We start from the raw sequence: 24,869 nt of genomic DNA, 5'->3' as shown, positions 1-24,869 counted from the left end.
CCCTTCCAATCAACTTTGGCCAGGTCTTCTCTCATGCCTCTGTAATTCCCTTTCCACCACTGTAATAGAGATATATCTGACTTTATCTACTCTCTCGCAAACTGCAAACCCTAAGCTTCTTAATCAAATCTGGTTCGTTACACTACACTCAATCCAGAATGATCTTTCCTCTAGTGGGCTCAACCACAAGTTGCTCTAAAGCCATCTTATAGGCATTCTACAAACTCCCCCTCTTGGGATCCATCACCAACCTGATTTTCCCAATCTACCTGCATATTGAATCGCAACATTGCCCCTATTACATGCCTTTTTTATTTCTAGTCGAAATTTGTATCGCACATTCTGACTACCATTTAGGGGCCTGCATATAATTCCCATCAGGGTCTTTTCACCCTTGCTGTTGTCTAACTCTAGCCACAAGGATTCTACATCTTCTGATCCCATGTTACTCCTTTCTAAGGATTTGATTTCATTTATGACCAACCGAGCTACCCCACACACTCTGGCTACCTCTCTGCCCTTTTGATACATTGTGTATTTGTGGATGTTAAGCTTCCAATTGTAATCTTCTTTCAGCCACGTCTCAGTTATGTCCATAAAGTCATACCTGCCAATCTCTAAATGCACTATAAAATCATCTGCCTTATTCTGTATACTGCATGCATTCAAATATAACACCGTCAGTATTGTATTAATCACTTTTTCGATTTCTTCCCCCATGTTATACTTCACCTCATCCCACTGACAGCAATTTTGCCCTATCGTCTGCCTGTCCTTCCTCACAGTCTCACTACACACTGCATCAACTTGTATGTCAACTACCCCATCTTTAGTCCTATCATTCCCATTCCCATTCTCCTATCAACTTAGTTTAAACCCTCCCCAACAGCTCTAGCAAACCTGCCCCCAAGGTTATTGACCCTTTCCCTCGGGTTCAGATGTAATCTAAGTTTTTTTTGTACGGGTCATACCTTTCCCAGAAAAGATCCCAATGATTCAGAAATCTGAAACCCTGCCCCCTGCATTACTTCCTTGGCCACTCATTCATCGGTACTAACATTCTATTCCTGATATGACTCACACATAGCACTGGGAGTTATCCAGAGATTAAGACCTCAGAACTCCTGTTCTCCAGCCTTTTTTTTCCTAAATCCTTATACAAACTGAGCAGGACCTCTTCCCTCTTTCTACCTACTGTATTTCATTGGTTCCAATATGCACCATGACCTTTAACAGCTCATCCTCCCTGTTGAGAATCTTCTGCAGCTGCTCTGAAACATCCTGGACTCCAGCACCTGGGAGGTAATACACCATCCTGGCTTCTCTTTCGCAGCTACAGAATCTCCTGTCTATTCCCCTAACTATCAAGTCTCCTGTCACAACCAATTTGCCTGACTTTACCCTTCCCTGCTGAGTCCCAGGGCCGGCCACAGTACCACTGGCCTGGCTGCTGCAGCTGTGCCCCAATAGGTCATACCACTCCCCACCCCCTGCAGTATCCAAAGGGGTATACTTGTTGCTGAGGGGAATGGCCACAGGGAAACCCTACAGAGACTGCTTACTCCCATTACTTCTCCTGGAGGTCCCCATCTACTATCTGAAGCCTACACTCTTGGTGTGACCAGCAGAGTAAAAGACTCATCATTAAGTTTTCAGCCTCCCAGGTGGTCCTGAGTGCATCCATCTCCAGCTTGAGTTTTTGACTTTGTCAGTCAGGAGCTGACATTGGGTGCACTTCCTGCAGATGTAGTCAACAGAGAGACTGTAAGGTATCCTGAAATGCCACATCTCACAGGAGAACATGCCACTGTCTGAACTACCATCCTGCTTATGCTTGTTGAGCCTCTAACTTCTCACACTTAAGTTCTAGCCTGCGTCTGTTCTCATTCAAGCCTGCTGAGCTGAAGCCCAGCCACTCTAACACTGTCCACTCACACAATGGCTGCTCTGCTCAAGCCCTGCTTCTTTTTATTGGCCCTTGCAAATTAACCATAGTTTCTATTAACCCAAGGAATCTCCCACTCCAGAGACAAGTCCTCCTGACAATGAGGTACGAGTCAGGATGGCGTGCAGTCTGATGGCGGACATGTAGTTGGTGGTGTTTCAGTATGCCTGTTTCTCTTATCCTGCTTGCTGACAGCAGTCATATACAGGAATGTGTTGTCAGAGTGTCCTATGTAGGTTTCTGCAGAGCATTTAGTAGATGACATACAGTGTGTACATGGTGACACACTGGATCTAAATGGACTGCAGGTAGGGGCAGCAAAAAGGTTACTTCCTTGTTTGGAAGAGGTGAAGGGGCCAGACTCTTAGTGCTGGTTAGTACTACCCATTACAAACTCCAGGTAACATCAGGTAGATACTTTTTTGCAGACTTACAGAGAACATATGCTACATCCCACATAAATGTGTGTACGTAACTGAGTTATACGTGCATGTCACTTAATTGCTGTTCCATTTCAGAATATTAAATCCAGGCTTTGATGGGCCAGCTCACTCAGTATATTACAAATTGCATGTGCTGAATGTCAAGAATCATGGTGGGTTTTCACAGAGCCTAGAAGTGATCCTATCCAGCACAAAGTGGTGGCAGCCTCTACTTCAACACAAGCAGACCCAACCATCATGCTGAGTGCACTCAGTGGCCACTTTGTTAGGTACCTTCTGTACCTAATAAAATGGCCACTGTATGTTTGTGGTCTGCTGCTGTACTCATGTACCTCAAGGTTTGACTTGTTGTGTGCTGGGGCAGCAGGCTGAGGCTAGCAGACACCAACAGAATCAACAAACTCATTCGTAAGGCCAGTGATGTTGTGGGGGTGGAACTGGACTCTCTGACAATGGTGTCTGAAAAGAGCTGTCCAAGTTGCATGCCATCTTGGACAATGTCTCCCATCCACTCCATAATATGCTGGTTAGGCACAGGAGTACATTCAGCCAGAGACTCATTCCACCGAGAATCAACACTGAGTGTCATAAGAAGTCATTCCTGTGGGTGGCCATCAAACTTTACAACTCCTCCCTCGGAGTGTCAGACACCCTGAGCCAATAGGTTGGTCCTGGACTTATTTCCACTTGGCATAATTAACTTATTATTATTTAATTATTTATGGTTTTATATTGCTATATTTCTACACTATTCTTGGTTGGTGCGACTGTAACAAAACCCAATTTCCCTCGGGATCAATGTCTGCCTGTCTGTTCAGAGATGCTCTTCTGCACACCCCTGTTGTAATGCGTGGTTATTTGATTTGCAGTTGCCTTCCTGTCAGCTTGCTGCAGTCTGGACATTCTACACTGGCCTCTTTCATCAAAAAGGTGTTTTGTCCTCAGAACTGTTGCTCATGGAATGTTTTGTTTGTTTTTGCACCATTCTCTGTAAATTCTAGAGGTTGTTTTGTATGAAACTCCCAGGAGATCAGCAGTTTCCGAGATACTCAAACCACCCCATCTGGCACCAACAATCATGTAGATTTCTAAGTTTCTATGTTTCTATGTGATGGTGGAGGATGGAATGTTCTATCAGTTTTGGAATGCATGAGTAATTCAAAGCATTAAGGTTGTTCTCTGCAAACTGAATTGACAGAGTTAACATCAAAGCATGAGGAATGCCATCAACAAATGTCTGTTCTGCCAGGCAATCACTTCAACCTTATCCAATTTGTTAGCAGTGTTTGTCATGCTGATCATATGCAATCCTGATTTATGAAACAAATTGCTGCCCATAACAGCAAGATGACCATTTTTGTATCTACATGTTTGGATGTAGAGAGAACATTAGCTCTGTTTTTTCTCTCTTCCCCAATCACTATCAAGGCTGGCAGGCCACTGATGGACAGATCAGAAAAATGTGTTGACATAACACACAGCCCCAGTGCAAATATACTATTTTAAATGTAAAAACAGACACTGGAAGAGATAATTTAATAACCAAATTCATCAATCAAGTTTCACCAATGTGACAGTAGTTATCAAGTCCATGCAGAAAATACAGAAGCCAAAGGATTACTAAGTGGCCAAGAATGCATTCACTTTCAACTCACTGTGTCATCAAGGAAAAGTTCTTGTTTCAATTTAGTTCCTTCAATTCACCATCGGCATTATTTGTGGCTAAACCTTCATCTTTACTGCCTGGGCAGTAATGAACGACAAAGACTATATGTTTTCCATATGGTAAGTTACAATGCAAGAAGAGAAGCTATAAATTTAGCTCAATGTCTCTTTTGTTTGATAAATGATCCCATTGTGCCGGTTCACTTTGTAAAAGGAGCCGAGTCTATTGGTCTGCCGAGGATTTCCTGCACAATCTGCTTCAATTTCAAAATGAAAAGGATGTGGATTGAGCAAAGTACTCACTCAGCTTTCTCTGGTTCAACTTTATATTCTTCATTCTCTTCTGTCTCATCTTCCTTTGTTTCTTCAGTCTAGCAATATATTAAAAAAATGCATGTTTCTTTTGAATTGAGTAAATCATGTTTCTGCTTTACTAACACAAGGAAAATTTCCACTATCGAATTGAATTTCCAACAGAGCAAAAAGTAAGTCAGAATAATGAATAATCAGATTCTACGAGAAATAGAGGGCAAAACAAGGATGTGTGCAGGACAAGTGGAATGATATTCAGTAAGTAGTAAGTGGCCAATGCACTGGAAGCTTGGACTAAACTTCGCTGCAGGAAAAGATAGACCTGTAAGACACAGAGCATTAAGAATCGGAAACCTACACTGATAATGGCAAGGCCAGTGATAGAATGAAACCTCTAATTCCATGCATTACTCGGTTGTTCTGAAATATTGCAAAATTCAAAACAGTTTCAATTTGCAGGATAAGAGGCAGACTAACCCTAGTTTCCAAACAAAGTGAAATGGGAAACTGTTAATTGTGAAGCAACACATCCAAGGTGCTGGAGGAACTCTGACAGCATCTATAGGAATGAGTAGATCGTCACTGTTTCAGGCCAAGACCCTTCTTCAGGACTGAGAAGGAAGGGAAAAGATGCCTAGATTTTAAAAGGTGGGGTGGGGGGGGAATGAGGCTACTTGGAAGGTCATAGGTGAAGCCAGGTAGGTGGGAAAGGCCAAGGGCTGGAGAAGAAGGGATCTGACAGGAGAGGAGAGTGGACCACAGGAGAAAGGGAAGAAGGGGACCTGGGGGCAAGAAGAAGTTAGAGGTAAGAGTGGGATTAGAGCAAGGGGTGGGAGGGTGGTGTGTTTGTTTACTGGAAGGAGAAATCAATATTCATGCCATCAGATTGGAGGGTACCCAGATAAGGTATAAGGTGTTGCTCCGTCACCCTTAGGGTGGCCTCATCTTGACACTTGTAACTTTTAATTTATAAGGTAAATTACAAGGTAAATTTACAAGGCAGACTAACCCTAGTTTCCATGCAAATTGAAATGAAAAACTGTCTGCATTTAACTTCAGCATTTCCATCCTGAAAGTAGAGAACTGCATCCAAAATGAGCACAGAATGGAGAAATGAAACTGTAATGTTGTGGGCCAAGCTCAGATTCACCGCAAACTGCATCGAAATAATGACTGAAAATAAAACCTATTAAAAATACTGCCAGGCATAACCAATATCATACATCACCTGGTAGCCAATCTGAAGTTCTGGTAGTGAAAGAGTAGGAGAAGGTGGCCCAATCAGATCGTTCATGCGGGCATTTGGGTTATGTGGAATTAGTTTGTAATGTCCTCCCTCGCGCCGCAAGTCCAAACCAAAAATATCGGATAAGAAATCACTCTCCTCGGTGATAGCTCTCAGATCAGTCAGGTCTTCAGTGGGCAGGGTCGGCTGACGAACTTTCCCCTCCCTCTCTCCAATTTCACCCCGTACCTCATCATGTGTCGGATCGGGCATGTTCGCTAAAAGTTCTGTCACTTTAATTTTCTTCGCCCCCTCAACAAGACTCCCACCCAAGAAAGTGCTGTACATGATGCGGAAAAACCCACGGAAAACACTGAAGACAAAATGGGAAAACCCGATCAATAAACTCCAATAAAAGGATAACAGGGCCATGGCCATATCTTTCATTGTCATCTTTTTCATTTTCTTCAACTGTTTTTTGAGGCTTTTGGTTGTCAGCAGCTTCATGAGGATCATCACATTGTACCTGAGAGCCATTAAGGCAGATCTAATTGTTGTAATGGAGAAAAAGCCCATTCTGGGGTCCTCTTCCTCTATTTTGTCTTTTAAAGTTTCTCCTTTACACACTAACCGCTCATTAGAATCTGACTCTGAGATCTGTGCAGCCAATTGCATTTCAAAGATGGTGTCTTCACAGAAATTGACAAAGAGTTCCATCTTTTCTTTCTCTCCTCCTTCATTTACAACATCGAAGATGAATTGCCTCTTGGACTCCTTTACCTGAGGCTTCTCCCACTGAGTCCGACTAGATTCACTGATCTCAAAGTAGACCCTCTCAATCCGCTTAGCACTTCCCATAATCTCTATACGGCCTAGAAATGGCTGGAAGTAGTTGAGAACACTCTCTGCCAACTCCAGGAAGGTCTGTAGCCGAGTATCATGGGGCATGTGCTCAGAAAGGTTAGTAAGCAGTACGGCAACATTGAAGCCAATGTCCTTTGCAGGTTCGTGAAACCGTTCAACAAACTCCTCATAATCCAGCATCTCATTCTCATCCGTCTCCGCACAAGAGAGCAAGAATTCGGTTTCTGACTGTGTATAGTGCTTGTGACTCTCCATGGCCTTCTGAAAATCCCTCTTAGAGATAAGCCCTTTGCTATCAGGATCGTATTCTTTGAATGCATCAGATGAGGTTAGGTTCTTTAGCTTAAGGAACATGTCAAAGAATTTGAGAATCATTTCCACATTGCTCGAAGATTCAACCAACATGTCCACCATCTGTTTTCCAATTGTCCCATTGACAACATTGCCTGAAATAAACAATATATGTGGAATTACATTTGGTCAATTAACTATTCTTCTCAAGCACATTAGACGTTTGCTTGTGCAATATTCATGACCAATCAGATTTTGTCCTTCCAGACAAACAAACGTATTATAAACAGGGTAATCTTAACCATTGGAATCAAGCAAGAACAGGATGTAATTTACATTAAAAGAGAAATGTCAATTTTACTCTAAAACAATACAGTTAAGGGATTGGCTTTCCAAATAGCTCATCGTAATCATATTAGAAGTGTTTCAACAACTGCTGGCATGATTTTTTTTTAAGAACAAACCACAAACTACCCTTAACGCTCACAAAATAACTAGCAGGATATCGCACTGAGACTATAAATGTTAGTTAAGTGATTTTCACTCTGCAACCAAGCGTACAATATCTTTCAGCCTCAGTTTCATATGCTGTAGTCAATAATAAGCATGGCCCATCACAGACCACAACATGCAGTTCACACCCGAGCTGCCGGCTGTGACATCAACCACCCTAGTCCCTGCATAGTGGCATGGGGGCCATCTGAAGTATGTTTCTTGAGCAGGTGAGGAAATCATATGATAGGTGCCTTGACACATAAGAGGGCATGTTGTACTCCCCTTTGTTCACCGTCACTTGCATCACAGCCTTGTATGCAGCTCTTCCGTGGCTGCAAAGGGGAGGTCACTTTAGAGGTTCGATGCCCCACACAATGACCATTTCAGCAAAGACAAGGCAGTTCCCGGATTTCTGTACAACTCCACACAGGTTATTAGTGCATGATTTAGGATGTCCCCATACTTGCATTTAGAATGTATGTTTGACCAATTTCATGGTTTTGTTTGCAGTGGAGGGTTAGTCCTAAATTCAGCACACATTCAGTACACCAAAGGAGGATAAAATCTGATTACTAGACACAGGTTGTTTCTGGTAGAAAACAAAATCTGAGTTGGAAACAGAAAGGGCAATAAATGGACAAGCAAAAGGAGTAATCTGAAATAAGAGTAGTCGTAAGAATAAATCACAACTTTTTTACACAATTAAGTCAAAGTTAATGGAATTTTATCAGAGAGACCACCTTCTAACATTGAAAGCAGCATCACCACCATATCTTTTTGAAGATCCATTAGCTCCTTCAGTAGTTCAATCTGGCTGGAATCCTAAAATTATAAGAAGATGCTTTAATAGATATTTTCATTATAATGAATTTCACTGAGTCAAAGACACTCTCAGAATAGAAACAGGCCCTTCAGCCCACTGAAACCATGTAGATCATCAACCATTCACTGACATTGATCCTACATTAATTTGACTTATTTTTAAATGCTTACCACATTCTCATTAATTCCTCCCCATGTTTTACCACTCTACAACACAATAGAGGCAATTTACATTGGCCGATTGGCCTGCCAATCATCTAGACCACTGTTTTAAGTTTATATGACATTTTTTTGTTTTCAGGCTGTGAAAATTTTCTGAAAGGTGTTTGGCGATGAAAGATCTAGTCACAGTACAAGATTGTGAGTGGATTATTGCAAATAACTGTGTGCAGTTTTGGTCACCAAATTACAGGAAGGATATTAATAAGGGTGAAAGAGTGCAGAGAAGGTTTACAAGGATGTTGCCGGGACTTGAGAAACTGAGTTACATAGAAAAGTTAAATAGGTTAGGACTTTATTCCCTGGACCGTAGAGGAATGAGGGGAGACTTGATAGAGGTATATAAAATTATGATGGGTATAGATAGAGTGAATGCAAGCAGGCTTTTTTCACTGAGGCTAGGGGAGGAAAAAAAACCAGAGGACATGGGTTAAGGGTGAAGGGTGAAGGGGGAAAAGTTTAAAGGGAACATGGGGGGGGGCTTCTTCACACAGAGAGTGGTAAGAGTGTGGAATGAGCTGTCAGATGAAGTTGTAAATGCGGGCTCACTTTTAATATCTAAGAATAACTTGGACAGGTACATGGATGAGAGGGGTATGATGGGATATGGGCCAGGTGCAGGTTGGTGGGAGTAGGCAGAAAAATGGTTTGGAACAGCCAAGGAGGGCCAAAAGGCCTGTTTCTGTGCTGTAATGTTCTATGGTTCTATAACTTTTCATATTTATCACCTAGTAAAAAAAAATCAGCAGAACATAGTCCCATGAATTTAAAAGAGTTGTAATGAAATTTCATTGTATTATGTTTTTCCCGGTTAATACGTCTCTTGCTTTGGAAGAGGAAGCCTTTTGAAAGGAAGGAAGAGATGCCCTGCAGCTGGTGTGTGTCTTCAACTTGGAATCAATTGTGACATCCTGTTTGGTTCATCATTAACTAACCTGGGACAACTTCATTTGCATGTGAGCAAAGACGTGAAGAAAGCCAACTACTGCATCCCACAGCCTGCTGTGTGCCAGGCTCTGCTGATTACCAGTACATGGGCCCTGTGCAACAATAAAAAAAATTAATTTGAAATATTGGCATCAAGAGATCAGTTCAACTTGTTGCAGTGATAACTAAAAGTGACGTGTTATATATAATAAGCTTCAATTTTCACCTGTAAAAAGCATAGTCCAATCAATTACAGATTTGTTAAAGGCAAATCTAACAAACTACATTTAATTTTTCAATGAGTTAACAGTGAAAGTTGATCAGTGGTGTGCATTTGATGTTGATATAGACTTTTAGAAGTAAAGAACTCAGCAGGCTTAAACATGATAATGCTTCAGTGCTTTCTCAACAGTGCTTCTTCTCTCAAAGGATGGTTAAATTGTGGAACAAGCTTCCAGCAGAAATGCTAGATGCAGGTTCATTTATAACATTTAAAAGATGTTTGGGAAGGTACATGGATGGGAGAGGTTTGGAGGAAAAGAGTCTGGGTCCAGGTAGATGGGACCAGGCTGAAAAGCTGGTTGTCATGGACTAGTTGGATCAAGTGTCTAAGAGGAGTAAATGCTGGAAGCACTTGTTGGTCAAGCTGCATCTGTGGATTTATACAGTTAATGTTCAAGACTGCAGACTCTGCAAACAAACTAGGAAAGAGTACAAGTGCAACACACACAAAATGCTTGACAGGACTTGCAAAGGGTTTCAGTCCGAAATGTCAACTGTACTTTTTTTCCATAGACGCTGCCTGGCCTGCTGAGTTCTCCAGCATTGTGTGTGTGTTACTCAGATTTCCAGTATCTACAGATTTTCTCTTGTTTGTGAAGTGCAAATGCAATCAGGGATCCAATGCAGGGAATGAAATATCAGTGACATGGGATCTGAGAAAAATAACCAAATTCATCAATGCATGGATGTCTACACACAAAAATACAGTAAAAGTTAATATCTTAGTATAAAATACAATTGAAAAGGATGTTGAATGATAGCCTCTGCCTCATGAATAAAATGGATGCTAAGAGGATGCAGGGTGACTTGGATAGGTTAGGTGAGTGGGCATATTCATGGCAGATGCAATTTAATGTGGATAAATATGAGGTTATCCACCTTGGTTGCAAGAACAGGAAAACAGATTATTATCTGAACGGTGGCCGATTAGGAAAAGGGGAGATGCAACGAGACCTGGGTGTCATTGTACACCAGTCATTGAAGGTGGGCATGCAGGTACAGCAGGCGGTGAAAAAGGCAAATGGTATGTTGGCATTCATAGCAAAAGGATTTGAGTACAGGAGCAGGGAAGTTCTACTGAAGTTGTACAAGGCCTTGGTGAGACCGCACCAAGAACATTGTGTGCAGTTTTGGTCCCCTAATCTGAGGAAAGACATGCTTGCCACAGAGGGAGTACAGAGAAGGTTCACAAGATTGATTCCTGGGATGGCAGGACTTTCATATGAAGAAAGACTGGATCAACTAGGCTTATACTCACCGGAATTTAGAAGATTGAGGGGGGATCTTATTGAAACGTATACAATTCTAAAGGGATTGGACAGGCTAGATGCAGGAAGATTGTTTCCGATGTTAGGGAAGTCCAGAATGAGGGGTCACAGTTTAAGGATAATGGGGAAGCCTTTTAGGACCGAGATGAGAAAAAACTTCTTCACACAGTGAATCTGTGGAATTCTCTGCCACAGGAAACAGTAGAGGCCGGTTCATTGGCTATATTTAAGAGGAAGTTAGATATAGCCCTTGTGGCTAAAGGGATCGGGGGTATGGAGAGAAAGCAGGTACAGGGTTCTGAGTTGGATGATCAGCCATGATCATACTGAATGGTGGTGCAGGCTCGAAGGGCCAAATGGCCTACTCCTGCACCTATTTTCTATGTTTCTATGAAGTCTGAAATATAAAAATGAGTGATATTTCAACCGCACAATATCCTACTGGTCAAATATCACTGAGCTTTCCAGGTATATTAGCAAACACAACTCAGCGAAAGTATGACGGCCTTGGAAGGAGTGCAGTGGAGATTCATCAGAATGATACTGGAGTCTTGAGGGTGAAGATAGCTTGTCTAAACCCGGTTTAATTTTGGTTGTACCTTGAAGGTTAAGGAGTGAATCAGCTTGCACTTTAACATGTTAAATGGAACTTGAGATGATAAGACACAAAAGAAAACATTTTCCCATATTTCACCAAAACATGGAAGAATAATTTTAAAACTGGAGTTGAATCAGGTAGAAGTAAAATCAGGAAAATGTCTTTGAAAATATGATATTGTAAGAGCCCACCCATGGATATTGGGTTAGAAGAAATCTTCAAGTGTATAATTTTGGTAATCAGATTATATTGAGATATGGAGCAAAATTGAATCAATAGTTTGGGGACAGATCAGCAGTATAAATATGTTCTAGAAAACCTATACCCTTCCCTTTCTACGAGTTGCTTCAGTTTTAAAAATTCTTACATAACTGAACTGCCAAACTCAAAAATAAACTTTATTTCCATCTTCCTAGAAAATTGATTGTCAAAGCTTGTTGACACTTCAGTATATAGAGGATACTATGATGAATCCCACAGAGGTATTTCACTTCTCCATGAGATGCTTCTTATATTTATGTTTCGAAATTCTTACGTAATAGGAAGCCACCGAGCCCATCAAGTTCCATGCTAGCTCGCAGAGCAGTACAATATCATTCTCCCACCTCTTTCCCTGCATTATTCTCTTTCACATCAACTCCACCCTGTTTCTTCAAGCACTCACATAAATTAGGGACAATTTACTAATACCAATTAACTAGCATTTTCAATGTCTTTGGCACTTGTGAGGAAGGTAAAGTATTTGTACTCAGCCTACACAGTCACAAGGAGAACATAGAGACTCCACCCAGACAGAACTGAAGATCAGGATCCACGAGGCAGTGAATGTACAGCTTATGCCCGATCCTGTCTCCTGACAAATAAATCTAATTTTTGCTAAGTACTGAGACTTTCTCTTGATCCTACCTGAATGTATTCTGTCAGTGTGTTGAACACCTGCTTCGCCACATTAATTGCCTTTGAGAAATTGCGCTGTCCTTGTTCATCAATGATGTCTTTTGCAGAATAAAACCAATAGAAGTCACTAATTGATTCCTGCATGAAAAGAAGGAAGGGTTGTGATTCTTACAGACACCAACTGCTAAATACCACAAAAGCTTCAGTAATTAAATGATTTAGTGTTCTTTTAGTTTTCTTTTTACACATACATAAAAATATGCATCTCTCTTCATTTTATTTTCCTAAGTAAAGCTGTGTTTTAATAATTGCTAATCATATTCTATTAATAATAGAAATTAGAAGTATTCAAAATAACTCTGTTGGAACTATTTCATGAATAGCAAATGATCCACTTACTGACTACATTCCTGAAATGTATTGTAACCCCATAAAAGTTCTTGCTGCTAACTAATAACATAAAACATGCATAGCTGAGATTAAAATCTTATTGTCTGGCTGCACTGCACTTTTTTGTAACTGCAACACTTCATTCTGCATTTTATTTTTGTTTTAACTTGCACTACTTCAATGCACGATTGTAAAGAAATGAGGTGTAAGGATGACATGCAAAACAGAACTTGCACCAACAAACTAGTCTACCAATCTAATTTATCTGTGTTAGATTTTTACTCATCACCAATGTGTGTTGCAATAAAATGTAAACGTATATGAGAAATTCAGCTATATCTCAAGGCAACTAATAGTTTTGGACAGAAACTGTGATCCAGAATTCAGTCATGCATTCTCTGTCTTACATTTTAGTCTTCAGTTGCTTTATTTTTGCACTTTGATTCCCATTATGATCAATTAGTTGTTATCAAATTGTGGCTAACATCTTAACCTGAAAATATTTAATTCATTTACAGCATATATGTCAAACTCAAGGCCCGCGGGCCAAATCCGGCCCGCGGTGGAATTATCTTTGGCCCGCGAGATTATATCTAATTACTATTAAAGCTGGCCCCAGTAATCGAAGCGCCTCTGGCGTATGATATGGCTAATGCTGAGTTTATTCAGGTACCAGGTTTTCAGGGTTTTTAGTGTTTATTCGGCAGTCTTGCTCGGCAGTCTTCTTCATAAGAAACGGAATTTGTAAAGTGAAACACTTTGTAGTTATAGCAGAGACTGAGACACATGAGAGCAGGCTGAAAAAACGGAGGCAACGAAAGCTGCGTTCGCACGCGTCCGACTGATCCGGCCCGCATGAAGCTGCATTTTGCTCAATCCGGCCCGTGACCTAAAATGAGTTTGACACCCCTGATTTACAGTATTTGCAAACTTAATATTTAATGTAATGGATAATTGCTAATGTGTTCATGAACTACCAGGGATAATAGCTAGTTATGATATTGAGTCCACAAAGTACAATTACAAATATGCCGATCCACCACGTCATGTTGTTGGTTTTGAGTCCATTATCATTCACAGTGCAAGCTTCACTAGGCTTATTTAAAGAGGGAAATAATTGCATTGGAGACAGATCTTAATAGATTGTTTCCTGTCACAAAGGGGCTGTCTCAGGAGCAAAGATCAAGAGCGTTAGGGTCTATACACCTGGATGTTTAGAAGAATGGTGTATGATCTTGACCATGCCCTGTAGACCACCAAGCCAACCATTAAGTGCCCATCTTTATTAGTCCGATCTTCCAGCAATTGACCAGATCTGAAATGATTCATGCACTGAGCAAGATACTTCTGAAATCTTGCAACAGTACCTGCCTCCACCATCTTCTCAGGTAGTCTGTTTTAGATTCCAATTACTTGCTGGGTGAAATAGCTCTTCCTCAATGCCTATTTAAGTTTAACATTTGGAATACAGTCGGGTAAATTTATAGATTTGCATATTTTAAATGTGCAGCACATTTCATTGAGCAGATCCTTTTTGAATACTCAATACTGATGTCTGTTCCAAAAGCCAGACACCCAAAGTGTACCCTTTTGTTACATTGTTGAGTGATAGCTCTATGAATATACAGCTAACCTAAAGGTCAACAGGTAAGAAAGATCTCTCCTTATAAGATCTCTCCTTTACGTGCTTATGGCAGGAACATGAATCTACTGTCTTCCCATGTTGTTTCAATGGGACAAAACTAGAATGATTGGTTTCATTCGCCACAAATGAATTTAAGCTGTGAACAGGTTTTAACCGAACGTCTGGAGATGATTACATTTTTGATCAATGCTCTGAGCACTTATGCTTAGCTCCTGTAACTAATCCTCCACTAGCATCCCCAACCTCATACATAACAAGGACATGAATTCTTCTGAATATTTTCAATTCTTCTAATATTAATTATTGATTTATCACTATATAATTTCAATGTATGATCAGAGATTGTAAATAAATCATGATTAAACATAGTTTTGAAACAAGGCAAATTCTATGATCTAGTGACTGCTTATAATATCCATACAAAATTGCTCATCATCAAGCATTAATAATTAGATAGATTTCCTGAATCCTGGCATTATGAAGGCAAGTAAAACAAACAAAAAACTGTTGAAATACCAAAGGCAAAAAAGGGAGAAAAAGGGCTTTTAAAGGTCCTTAGAAATTCTATTCTAATGATAATGTATAACCTATCAAGTTATAGAGGTGATGAAAAAGTTCATCAAAAAGGGATATCATAAAATGCTGGACACTGAATCATCAGCTGAAAAAAAGAGACGCTTGATAATATGTTGTTTCTGTATATGCAAAGTAGGTGGAAGGAAAACACAAGAGATTCTTCAGATGCAGGAAATCCAGACTAACACATACAAAATGCAGGAGGAACTCAGCAGGTCAGGTAGCATCCATGCAAATGAATGAACAGTCGATGTTGCGGGCTGAGATCCTTAATCATGGGAGAGCAACATCAATAAAATATTTTTTGAAAGGCTATGTTCAAGTTTACTGATGATGAAATGTTTGTGGTGCCAATGTAATAATCAGCAGGTGCACTTTGAGCAACATGTCACCATCTCTCCAGACCATTTGGGCCTCATTACATTTAAAACTTTTGAAGCCAGGGCATGGATATTCCTCAGGTGGAATCACAGAACCTGCTTTCCACCCATCCTGATGGGCACCAGTCGAGTGGCTGTCCACCTCCAGTTCTTAACTTCCAGCACTGGTCTGATGTCACTGGTGGCAGATTTGAATGTGAGTCAGACCTGATCTACTTAATCCTGTGTTTAAAAACCATGATTTCAGGCTTACTGCTCACCGAGTTCACATCCAAGCTGAAACCTCAGGGCTAATTTGATAAAAAGACTAGCTTACAAATTGGCTCTAGCTCACCTTCAACTAAATAACGAGGATCACTTACAAACATAGCAGGCCATGAAAATCAAACTGCTGTTGAAATTGGATGATCTCAGAGTGAGGCAATACTTTGAGTATGCAGTCAAGCTCATCCTAATGTCCTGCAAATCTAACTGTGGTTCAGCCAAACTGCAGGCTTCTGACAGTCAAAGGCATCAAAGAGAGCTTGAGAAACAAGTTTTGGAACATTTACAGTGGTGCAGCTAATAGAACTGTTGCCTCACAGTGCTAGGCACCTGGGTTTCATCCTGGCCTCAGGTGCTGGCTGTGTGGAGTTCTCACTACCTGTGACCATGTGGGGTTCCTTTGGGTGCTTGCTTGCTCCCTTATCCCAAAAATGCATTGGATCTGGGGCAAAGAAGGAGCTAATAAGAATGTGGGGAGAGTGAAAAAAAGGAATTAATCTAGGATTAGGATAAACGTGTGTTTGATGGTCAGCAGGGACCCAATGTTGTATGACTATGACCTTTTCCACTGGGCCACTAGTGCTCTTCTGGGCCACGACCGTAATTTATTTAGATGCAAGAAACTGCAAATGCCACAAACAAAAACTGCTGCAGAAACCACAGAGAGGGAACAGGGAGAGAGGGTCTCATATTAACTGTTGCTCCATAATTTATTCAATTATCCCTATGACCTTGAGCCTCCTGCTTATTAAATGAATCATCTGGTATGCCGTTTAGTCGTACTGTCACCTCACCTGTCTTGAATGGATTCATACAAGCCTCAGCAATCTCTGGTTGCAGCATCATGACCCCACCCTCTGTCTTCTGCCCATCCAAAATGATATTTTAGTATCACTTGTACAGTTTCTCATGACATCTTCTCGAACATCAGTTCCCATCAAAATTAAATAAAAGTATTAACTTCTCACACACAGTACCTGAACTCTTAAGAGATAGTCCACCGTTGAAATGATGATATTGACTGTTGTGTTATTGCCTGTCTGAGTGCGCAGGTAATTCTGGAAATCTTCAGAAAAAGAAATCAGAATTTTCAATAAATGAACAGCAATCCAAACTATTGTACACTCTATTCCTGCATTAATGAACTATCAACCAAGAGATAATAATATTTCACAGACTGTCAAAAACCTGGAATGCTCTAGAAATGGTATTTATTTGCATGCAGTGTTGCCAATTTTTGTATATGGGGAGTTGGGTTAGGGACTTTATAATTGCATACAGTTGATGAGTTTTGAGTGAGAGAAGATCTCATTTATCATAGATTTGGTGAATTTTGCTACTTTTCCCACAGTGAATGTCTTTGTGCTTCAATATATTTGTGGTGAACTACATGTACCTGTCTGGACTGCTCCTGTGGCTCCTCCCACAGACCCCTGCTGACTGCTCCTGTGGCTCCTCCCACAGACCCCTGTATAAAGGCGACTGAGGCCTGTTGCCCAGCCTCATTCCCCAAGATGTAATGTTGTTCATTCTTCCAGTCAATAAAAGCAAATACCTCGCTTCTTACGTCTCAGAGTGAGTTATTGATGGTGCATCAATATTGGAATGTGCTTTTTTTTCTATTACGTAACAAGCTCTTGCTATTAATGACTGAGTGGTTTGTGCTTTATGGCATAGTACCAATTCCTTGTGTTTCTGGCGATCTCAGATTTGTGCAAGTAGTTTTACGTACATGATGGATTGTACTTTTATACTGCTTGCACTCCCACAGTTTGACGTATGCAACTCCGAAATATGATGTTTGGAGCCTTGCATTGAAGTAGGTTAAATTAACTTTAATTTTTATGGGATTCAGTTATTCACAGCACAGAAGGAGTTCACTGGGCCTTTGTGTCCATGCCAGCCAAAAAAAAGGCTTTTCATTGAAACCACCATCTCAGCTCTTGGTCTGACGTTCTGCTGGTTTTGGCTGTTTAATTGTTTACCCAGGTACTTCTTTTGGTCCTAATTTTCTCTACAGAGGCAAATAAATTAGTTTTGAAATACTGACCTGGATGTTAACACCACAAGTTTGCACAGCCCCAACCTCAATGATTTTAGATAGAAGTTCTTTTTAATGCTGTGCTACCACTCCAAGTGTGAAATTGAATTAAATGCAAGTACAACAATAGCTGTTTAAAGGTGGGTGAATGTCACGTGCCATGTCCAAGAAACACGCAGAACCTGTTACACACCTGAGTTGTGACCTTCACAAAGCAGCTGGAGGAATCGAAAGAGATCGCACGTAAATTCATCATCCTGCATCACCTTCTCACCTATAAGATGTCAGTGAGAGCAAGATTGCAGTGTGTCAGTACCAGCAACCTGGTATGTGCATCTTACATCTAAAAACCTTGCATTTTCCTTGTTTGCTTACATACACATATCCTTCCAATATTCCCAATAGATGCTAATCATATCTACTGTTCTATCAGAAGCCCACACGGTGCACTTCACAGATAGAAAACAAGTGAAAAACAGCCACACACAGAATATGCCTACAAAAATGAAACCTGAAACAACTCAAAACAAAACACACAGAACTATTTTAGAAGTTGACATGGCTCTTGCCAGCAAAGACTGATCTTTCTAAATTTGTGTGTTAAAATTTGTGAGAGCTTTCTGCTTATAAGAACTGGAGTGGTAAAGTGTAAGTGTGCACTCTACAGATGTCCCTGAACAACACCAAGTTAAGTTAAAACACATAGCTGACCTGCAAAGCTTCAATAGGTACATTTCATTACAGTGGGGCTTCAATGGTTAATGAAGTTAGTCAATTAGTTGACTGATGCTGGGATTGGAAGAGTTTCAGGAATGGCAATTCTGCAGATCTAAGTTCATTGGAATGAAGCTAATCAAAAGGAAACCAAAAAGAATAGTCACATGGAACAAAACCCACAATAACAAGCTCCAAGTCTTTGGTGTTGAGTTATACTTTATGTTGTTTTCTTTCTCTCAGTACGTTTTAGGTTCTACGTGGTGTGAAGCAAATTAAGTCGAAAATGAATTGGATGTTTTGTATAAAGAAACAGTTCTATCAAAACCTGGATACACTAGTAATTCTACACCATTTTCATTTTAAGCATTTTGTTGTATATATTGAAAGCTGAGGTGGTTGAATTTAGAACTAAAATAGACAATAGTTAACAAAGGCAGTGGGAGAACATGGGCATTAACAGGAATGAAAGGTGAGTCTGTCTCTGAAACAAAACCTGAAAATATTAGAAAGAAAAAAAACATTGGAAATAAATAAATAATACAATATTTTGGGAAGGCACAGAACAATCTTCAAGATTCAAGTGTAAATTGTTTCAGCTGCATTGTTACAATTCTGATGAAATGTCATGGAACTGAAATGTTAACTCCCTACCCACAGATGCTGTCTGACCTGTTGAGTAATTCCAGCAACCTCTGTTTTTATTTCCTTACTTCCAGAATATGTTTTATTAACCAAATATTATGGGATGATGGAATATTGTTTAAAATTAATTAGTTAAACCTAATTGCTCCATTCCAGTGAACTCAACATCTGCCAGATGGAGTTACAGAGGCAAGACAAGCAGTAGGTTTTCAGTGGCATAGAGGGTAAAACAGCGCAGCCCCTGCTGCCTGGCTGCAAATCTGCTGTTGTGCAATTAGTTGAAGAGTAACCATCCACTCTTGCAACTACCAACTGTGCGTGGCATAACATTTCTAAATATGATAGGTGAGAGGGTAGACATTATGAGCTAGACTTTGCTGGCTTTTGCAAATATTTCTGAATATCACTGCCAACATTCATCTGTTTTCAGTGCACGTGCATGTTTCAGCAGGACCTGAGATGCTGGAGATGTCAATGGAGATACTATAGATAAAATTTTAGGACTCACAAGTTACTACACTAGAAAATATTCAGTTTTATTTTCAAGTCTTTCCCTGGTATATTATGAGATCAAAAGAGACTTATTACCTCTTTTGGTATGACCTTGAACCTTATTGTCTACCTGCTCTGCACTTTCTCTGTAGCTGTTACGCATTATTGTTTCTGTTAATTAGTTTCTTCATTTTCAAAAGTTTTACATCTCAGAGACATCCAAAACCTACTAGACATGAGTGACAACTTCTACAGTTGACGAAGCACAGCACCCAACTTTGCTGGCTGTCAATGAGTGAGAGTTGTGTTGGAAACAGAGCTATCACTAGAACTCTGTCACTGTTCAAGCCATGCTACTGGACACCAGCGTGTGGGAGCCAACGAAGTCGTGCCTCCACATCCAATCCAGTTAAGGACAAGTGAGCAATCCGTGGCCAAGATCCGGAGCAATGTCATGAAAATGAAACTTGAATGTTCTAAAGAGTAATTTCCAGAATGTACTCCCTTGATAAGGGAAGTTATTCAAAGTGAACACTTACAGTCTCCACCTGTTCACAGAGCTGAGGAGTTAATATAATTGCAGGGCTTGTCCAAGCTCAGTTTTAAACTCTGAAACTAGTCATTAGAACCAATAATATGTCAAATTGTTGCTCTGAACCATGCCAACATTTCTAAAATATGAAGACCACTGACAACAAGTCATGGCTGATGGAAAAAAAGCTAATGCTAAAATGGCTTTATGACTTCACATGGGACTTTTTTTAAAAGATGTGTACTACAGATGGAGTACAGTGAATGAATGACATCACAGGGAAACAAAAAAACAAGAGATTATTTTGATGTGAATTTAATTACTGAACTGTCCTGGCTGAAAGAGCATACTGGATCCAGAAACACAGGGAGTTACAGCTATTCTGAGAGCTGTAACTTCTAACCAACAGAGCAAAAGAGAATAAATATGAAAACTGGAATTGTAATTTCCACTGAGTCTTTCCAAACTCGCTCTCTAGCATGAGGGTGGCAGAAACTCTACACCCAAACACTTACAAGGACTATAAGGGATAACTGGGAGATGTAACAAAAAATATTTTCTGTTTGAGAATTGAGGGAGAACATTGATCGACTTAACCTCTTATGCAAGTGATATTGCAGCGATTAGCAACTGTCAAAGTGAGCAAAATTACAATGATACAATATTCCAAATACATCGACATTGGGTGAAGACAGAGTTTGCCTTCTGCCATAAGATTATGCAAGATCATTGAGTATTTACAAAGAAAACCACCATATCAATACCAGTCAAAAAATGTCGACCCTGAAGAATCATACTTATTAGCATTACAGAACATACCACAGCACAAGTCCTTTCTTAGCTCACCATATTGTGGCGACCTTTTAAAACTACTCTAAAATCAATCTGATCATTCCCTTGCACATAGCCCACCATTTTCCCCTCATCCATGTGCATTTCGAAGAGTCTCACATACATTCCTAATGTATCTTCCTCTACCATCTCCACTAGCAACACATTCCATACACCTTTCACCTTCCGCACAACATCATACCTCTGACATCCCGCACCCCCATACTTCCAATCGATCACCTTAAAATTATGCCCCCTTGCATTAGCAGTTTCGGCTCTGGGAAAAAGTCTCTGGCTGTCCACTCCATCTATGCCTCTCATCATCTTGTTCATCTCCATCAAGCCACTTCTCGTCCTCCTTTGCTCCAAAGAGAACAGATTTACAGCCTTAACTCACTCAACCTATCAAAGATGATATGATCCCTATTCCTACAGATCCAAGTTAGAGTAGAATTTCAGGTGTTGAAGCTTTCTGCCTTTTCCACCCTTTCAGGTAAAAAGTATTTACCCACATTCCTTTCACCAGTTATTTTATGATGTCTTGTTTTTTTTTTGCTTCTTTGCAAAGGAAAGTTGATCCTTCCTGCTTAATCCATTTAGCCAACCGAGCTTCCCCTTCACAATTTTATCCACTCAGCTAAGATCTCAGACTCCCTCTTCTATTCAAAACAACATGAGATTTTCCAGTCATTTCCTACAACTCCAATTTTGCCAGTTCTGGCAACATCCTCAAACCTTCTCTCCACCCTCTCCAATGCAATCGCATCTTTCCTGCACTGAGGTAACTATAACTATACACATTGGTCTAACCAATATCATATGCAGTTCTTTGCTCAGGTGTTGAAAAACTAGTAGAGGGCTTTAGGACCTGTTTTGTAATTCACAGCTCTTTTTAGTTTTGGAAAAATGTAATTATTTTTCTGCTGCCAGTAGTTCTTGAGACTGCTCAAGCAAAGTGACATCTCACGATAGTAACTTCAAGCTGGAGTAACTTCTGACTCATGTAATCTGTCAATACTGTAGTTTCTTGCAGAGGCATTGATCACTGAGACTTTAATTGTGAATTATTTAATCTTCCCACACTAAAGACCACTACGTTGTCTTACGAAGCTTTAGTCTGTTTCTGCAACCAGTATGCAATTCTGACTTCTAGAGTTTTATCTTTAATGGGCTGAACCTAATTAATCAGAAACCCCTCTGACAAGCCTGAAATTTACAATACAATGTATGCAAAGCAATCCAGCTGGGTTGCAAAAAGAGTCAGCTCATAAAACATAGCAGAGAACTCACATAAAGAATATCATCTTCAATACAAAAATAATCAGCACCATTGCACATCAGTTTCAAAGCAACTGAAAATTTAAATTAGGTACAAACTTTAACACCAAAGATCCCTTATGTGTTACTTGCACATTAAATGGGTGCAGCCATAAAGCCACATTGAGTACACGACAAATACTACAGTAACTGTACACCACAATTTGGCGCATCCAACCACTGCAAAAACTACGCCACTGAACGGCTCACAGTTCTTACATCTAATGTGTCAGTTACTGTGCAAATCCTGAAAGAGGCAAAACAGACATAAAGGTGATCAAAAGACTTAAACTCCTCTAAAGCAAGGACAGAAAGGAAAGATATTTTGTTTTATTTTTATTCTTTTTCATTAAAGATGATGCACAATGTCTACAAGTGCAAATTGACGGGGTTCAGGACCTGTACAGTGCTGACACAAGGTAACAAAGGAAATGGCAATTATAATTACCGCGCTCATGAGTGATGACTGAGGAGGGGGAAGACAGAACAATTGAAATCAAAAGAAAAAAAAAGATGAGATTAGGTATTAGAAATTATACTCAACTTCATTTAAATATTTTTAAGAATCAGGTAGGTTGAAAGAACAGGGAAAACAGAATTTTAAAAATCACACCGAAGGAAAACTATATATTAATAAACAGAGAATATACAGATCTCCTTGTTTTGTTAAAACCAAATAACAAAGGGGTTATGTCAGATAAATCAAAGGTATTTTCAATAACTGACAAACCCCATGTTTATTTAACATTTACACAAAGAAAAATTAAACACTTGATTTATTTTTTCAAAAAAAATTATAGACATATAAAGGCATGCACACACGTACATATCCCTCTGCACAGGTACACACACTTTATACAAACTGCTATTGGAAAAGTACTTGAAAAATCTGCGCAGTTAAAAGGCTTCCTCATTTATCATTTAATATCCGATCCTATAGCCTCCCGAAAATCTATTTTTTGTTTAATTGCCGTTTGTAATTTGGTACATGGCCATCCATCTTTCAAGGAACATTGAATATGCGGTTTTGGTAAGTCACATGACACAACAAAAATACAGGTGATAGCTATAATCACAACAAGATGACTATGATTATTGAACAATAATTGGAATATTATAATGACAAGTGATTCGAAAACTAAGTGGAAGGGATCAAACAAAAATTATCACAACATTTGAAAATGGAAAATGCAGCAGTATGATTGGCTAATGCCCAAGCAAAAAAGAGGTTTCAGGATCAAAAAGTATTTACAGTTTTTTATAGCAGCTAAACTTTGGATCTTCACCTACAAAGGATACCTTTTGCTGGATACATCAAAGGTTGGATTAAACAGGATATTTTGTTGCTGAAAAAGTAAAATGCATAATCTTTTGATAACTGTCGCTGAATTCCAGCTTTTGCATTATGAATACGTAATATTATCTTGTTTGGTAAACTGAAGAACAAGGAACATTTGAAAAGAACTTCGGACACCTGTCGCCCCCAGCGTCATCTATAATAATGCATCATGAATGGCATTCATTTGCTGACTTAACTAAAAATTTGTAATTGTATTTTAAACTGAAGGGTCTAATTCTTCTAATGTATTGACGTAGGAATGTCAGTTCAACAAGTTAGCTGTTCATATGCTAATGTTAAAGTGCACACAGGGAGAAGAGTAGGCCATTCAGCACTTCAACCATTCCACCATTTCATGTGATCGTGAATATTCTATAAACTAAATCAGTTCACTCTCATTAGTTCTACAGTGCTTAATGTCCTGTCAATCTCACAGTAAATCTGTGCTACTCAATGTTGATTGTAAGCATAGATTTTACGCTATCAAAATTAGGTTCAATAATTTTAGTATGACTATTTTCTGTCTTTGTAAACATTTATTTATTTATTTTTATCTGGAGATGCCAATGGGAACAGGCCCTTCTGACCCTGTCCAGCAAGCCCCTGTTTAACCCACGCCTAATCATAGGACAATTTACAATGGCAAATTAACCTAGATGGTAAGTCTTCGGACTGTGGGATTAAGCTCACATGATCACAGGAAAGACAAACAAATTTCTTACGGGTGGCACCAGAAAAGAATTCCGAGCTGTAACAGCATCACGCGAGCCGCTACACTACTGTGATACCCTGATATGGTTTATCTAAATTAAGCATTTAAAATGTTGGTGCTTCTAACAGCCCCAGGAATAAACATTGATGAAAATTTCTGACATCGCAAAAGTATTAAGATTTCCCTTCCTCTGTGGTATAGAAATTCAGTCTTAAAGGGCCATTTGGACAAATCAGGTGGCCGACAGTGCAGATGAACGTTCGGTGACTGTGCTCACACTACAACATGCAATAGTTGCATTGCCTCTATCCCTTCGCCCTAATGGACAACTTAAATAAAACGTCTTTGAATCAGAAGTAAATCTTGTCATGTCAACTCTTTCTGAAATAAGAAAGATACTTTGCCTGAGCCTTTACTGTAGCAGCAATACCCTTCCAAAAGCATTTATTTTGTTACATTCCAGAATCATATATTCCGAGACCTTAAATAAATTGAAATTACTTCTACTTTTTTTTAAGAGGAAAGAGTGCAAATATTGTCAGTTTGTCAAATATAACTACAAAAGTTATCTTATTACTTTTAGTTCTATACAAGTATTATGAATTAGCATTGCTGAAGCAATATACTTTTAGCTATTATTATCATCCATTTTAAAATTGTGCCATAAATATGTGACATAATTGTATGAATTTCTATTTTCATTTCTAATGGTCCTCACAGCCCAAAATTTAGGATAAC

General features: G+C 39.6%; 1 protein-coding gene across 2 annotated transcripts in view; it reads right to left on the bottom strand.

The window, feature by feature from the left end:
• The window catches only part of ryr2a (ryanodine receptor 2a (cardiac)), a 727,422-nt gene that overhangs the window by 76,299 nt on the left and 626,254 nt on the right, over positions 1-24,869 (bottom strand). The window contains exons 82-89 of one of the 2 annotated variants that reach the window (XM_073050574.1): positions 22,529-22,546; positions 17,743-17,823; positions 16,486-16,574; positions 12,263-12,391; positions 9,217-9,321; positions 7,981-8,062; positions 5,594-6,900; positions 4,357-4,424 (exon numbers count right to left, since the gene is read on the bottom strand). In XM_073050574.1, the coding sequence (XP_072906675.1) occupies positions 4,357-4,424; positions 5,594-6,900; positions 7,981-8,062; positions 9,217-9,321; positions 12,263-12,391; positions 16,486-16,574; positions 17,743-17,823; positions 22,529-22,546 (1,879 nt within the window). The remainder of the gene's footprint in view (positions 1-4,356; positions 4,425-5,593; positions 6,901-7,980; positions 8,063-9,216; positions 9,322-12,262; positions 12,392-16,485; positions 16,575-17,742; positions 17,824-22,528; positions 22,547-24,869) is intronic. The other variant, XM_073050575.1, reaches the window with a different exon arrangement.

The sequence above is a fragment of the Hemitrygon akajei genome, chromosome 7 (genome assembly GCF_048418815.1).
Source record: "Hemitrygon akajei chromosome 7, sHemAka1.3, whole genome shotgun sequence".
NCBI lineage: Eukaryota > Metazoa > Chordata > Chondrichthyes > Myliobatiformes > Dasyatidae > Hemitrygon > Hemitrygon akajei.
The sequence above is the reverse complement of the archived record's forward strand: the minus strand, read 5'-3'. Positions and strand labels throughout refer to the sequence as shown.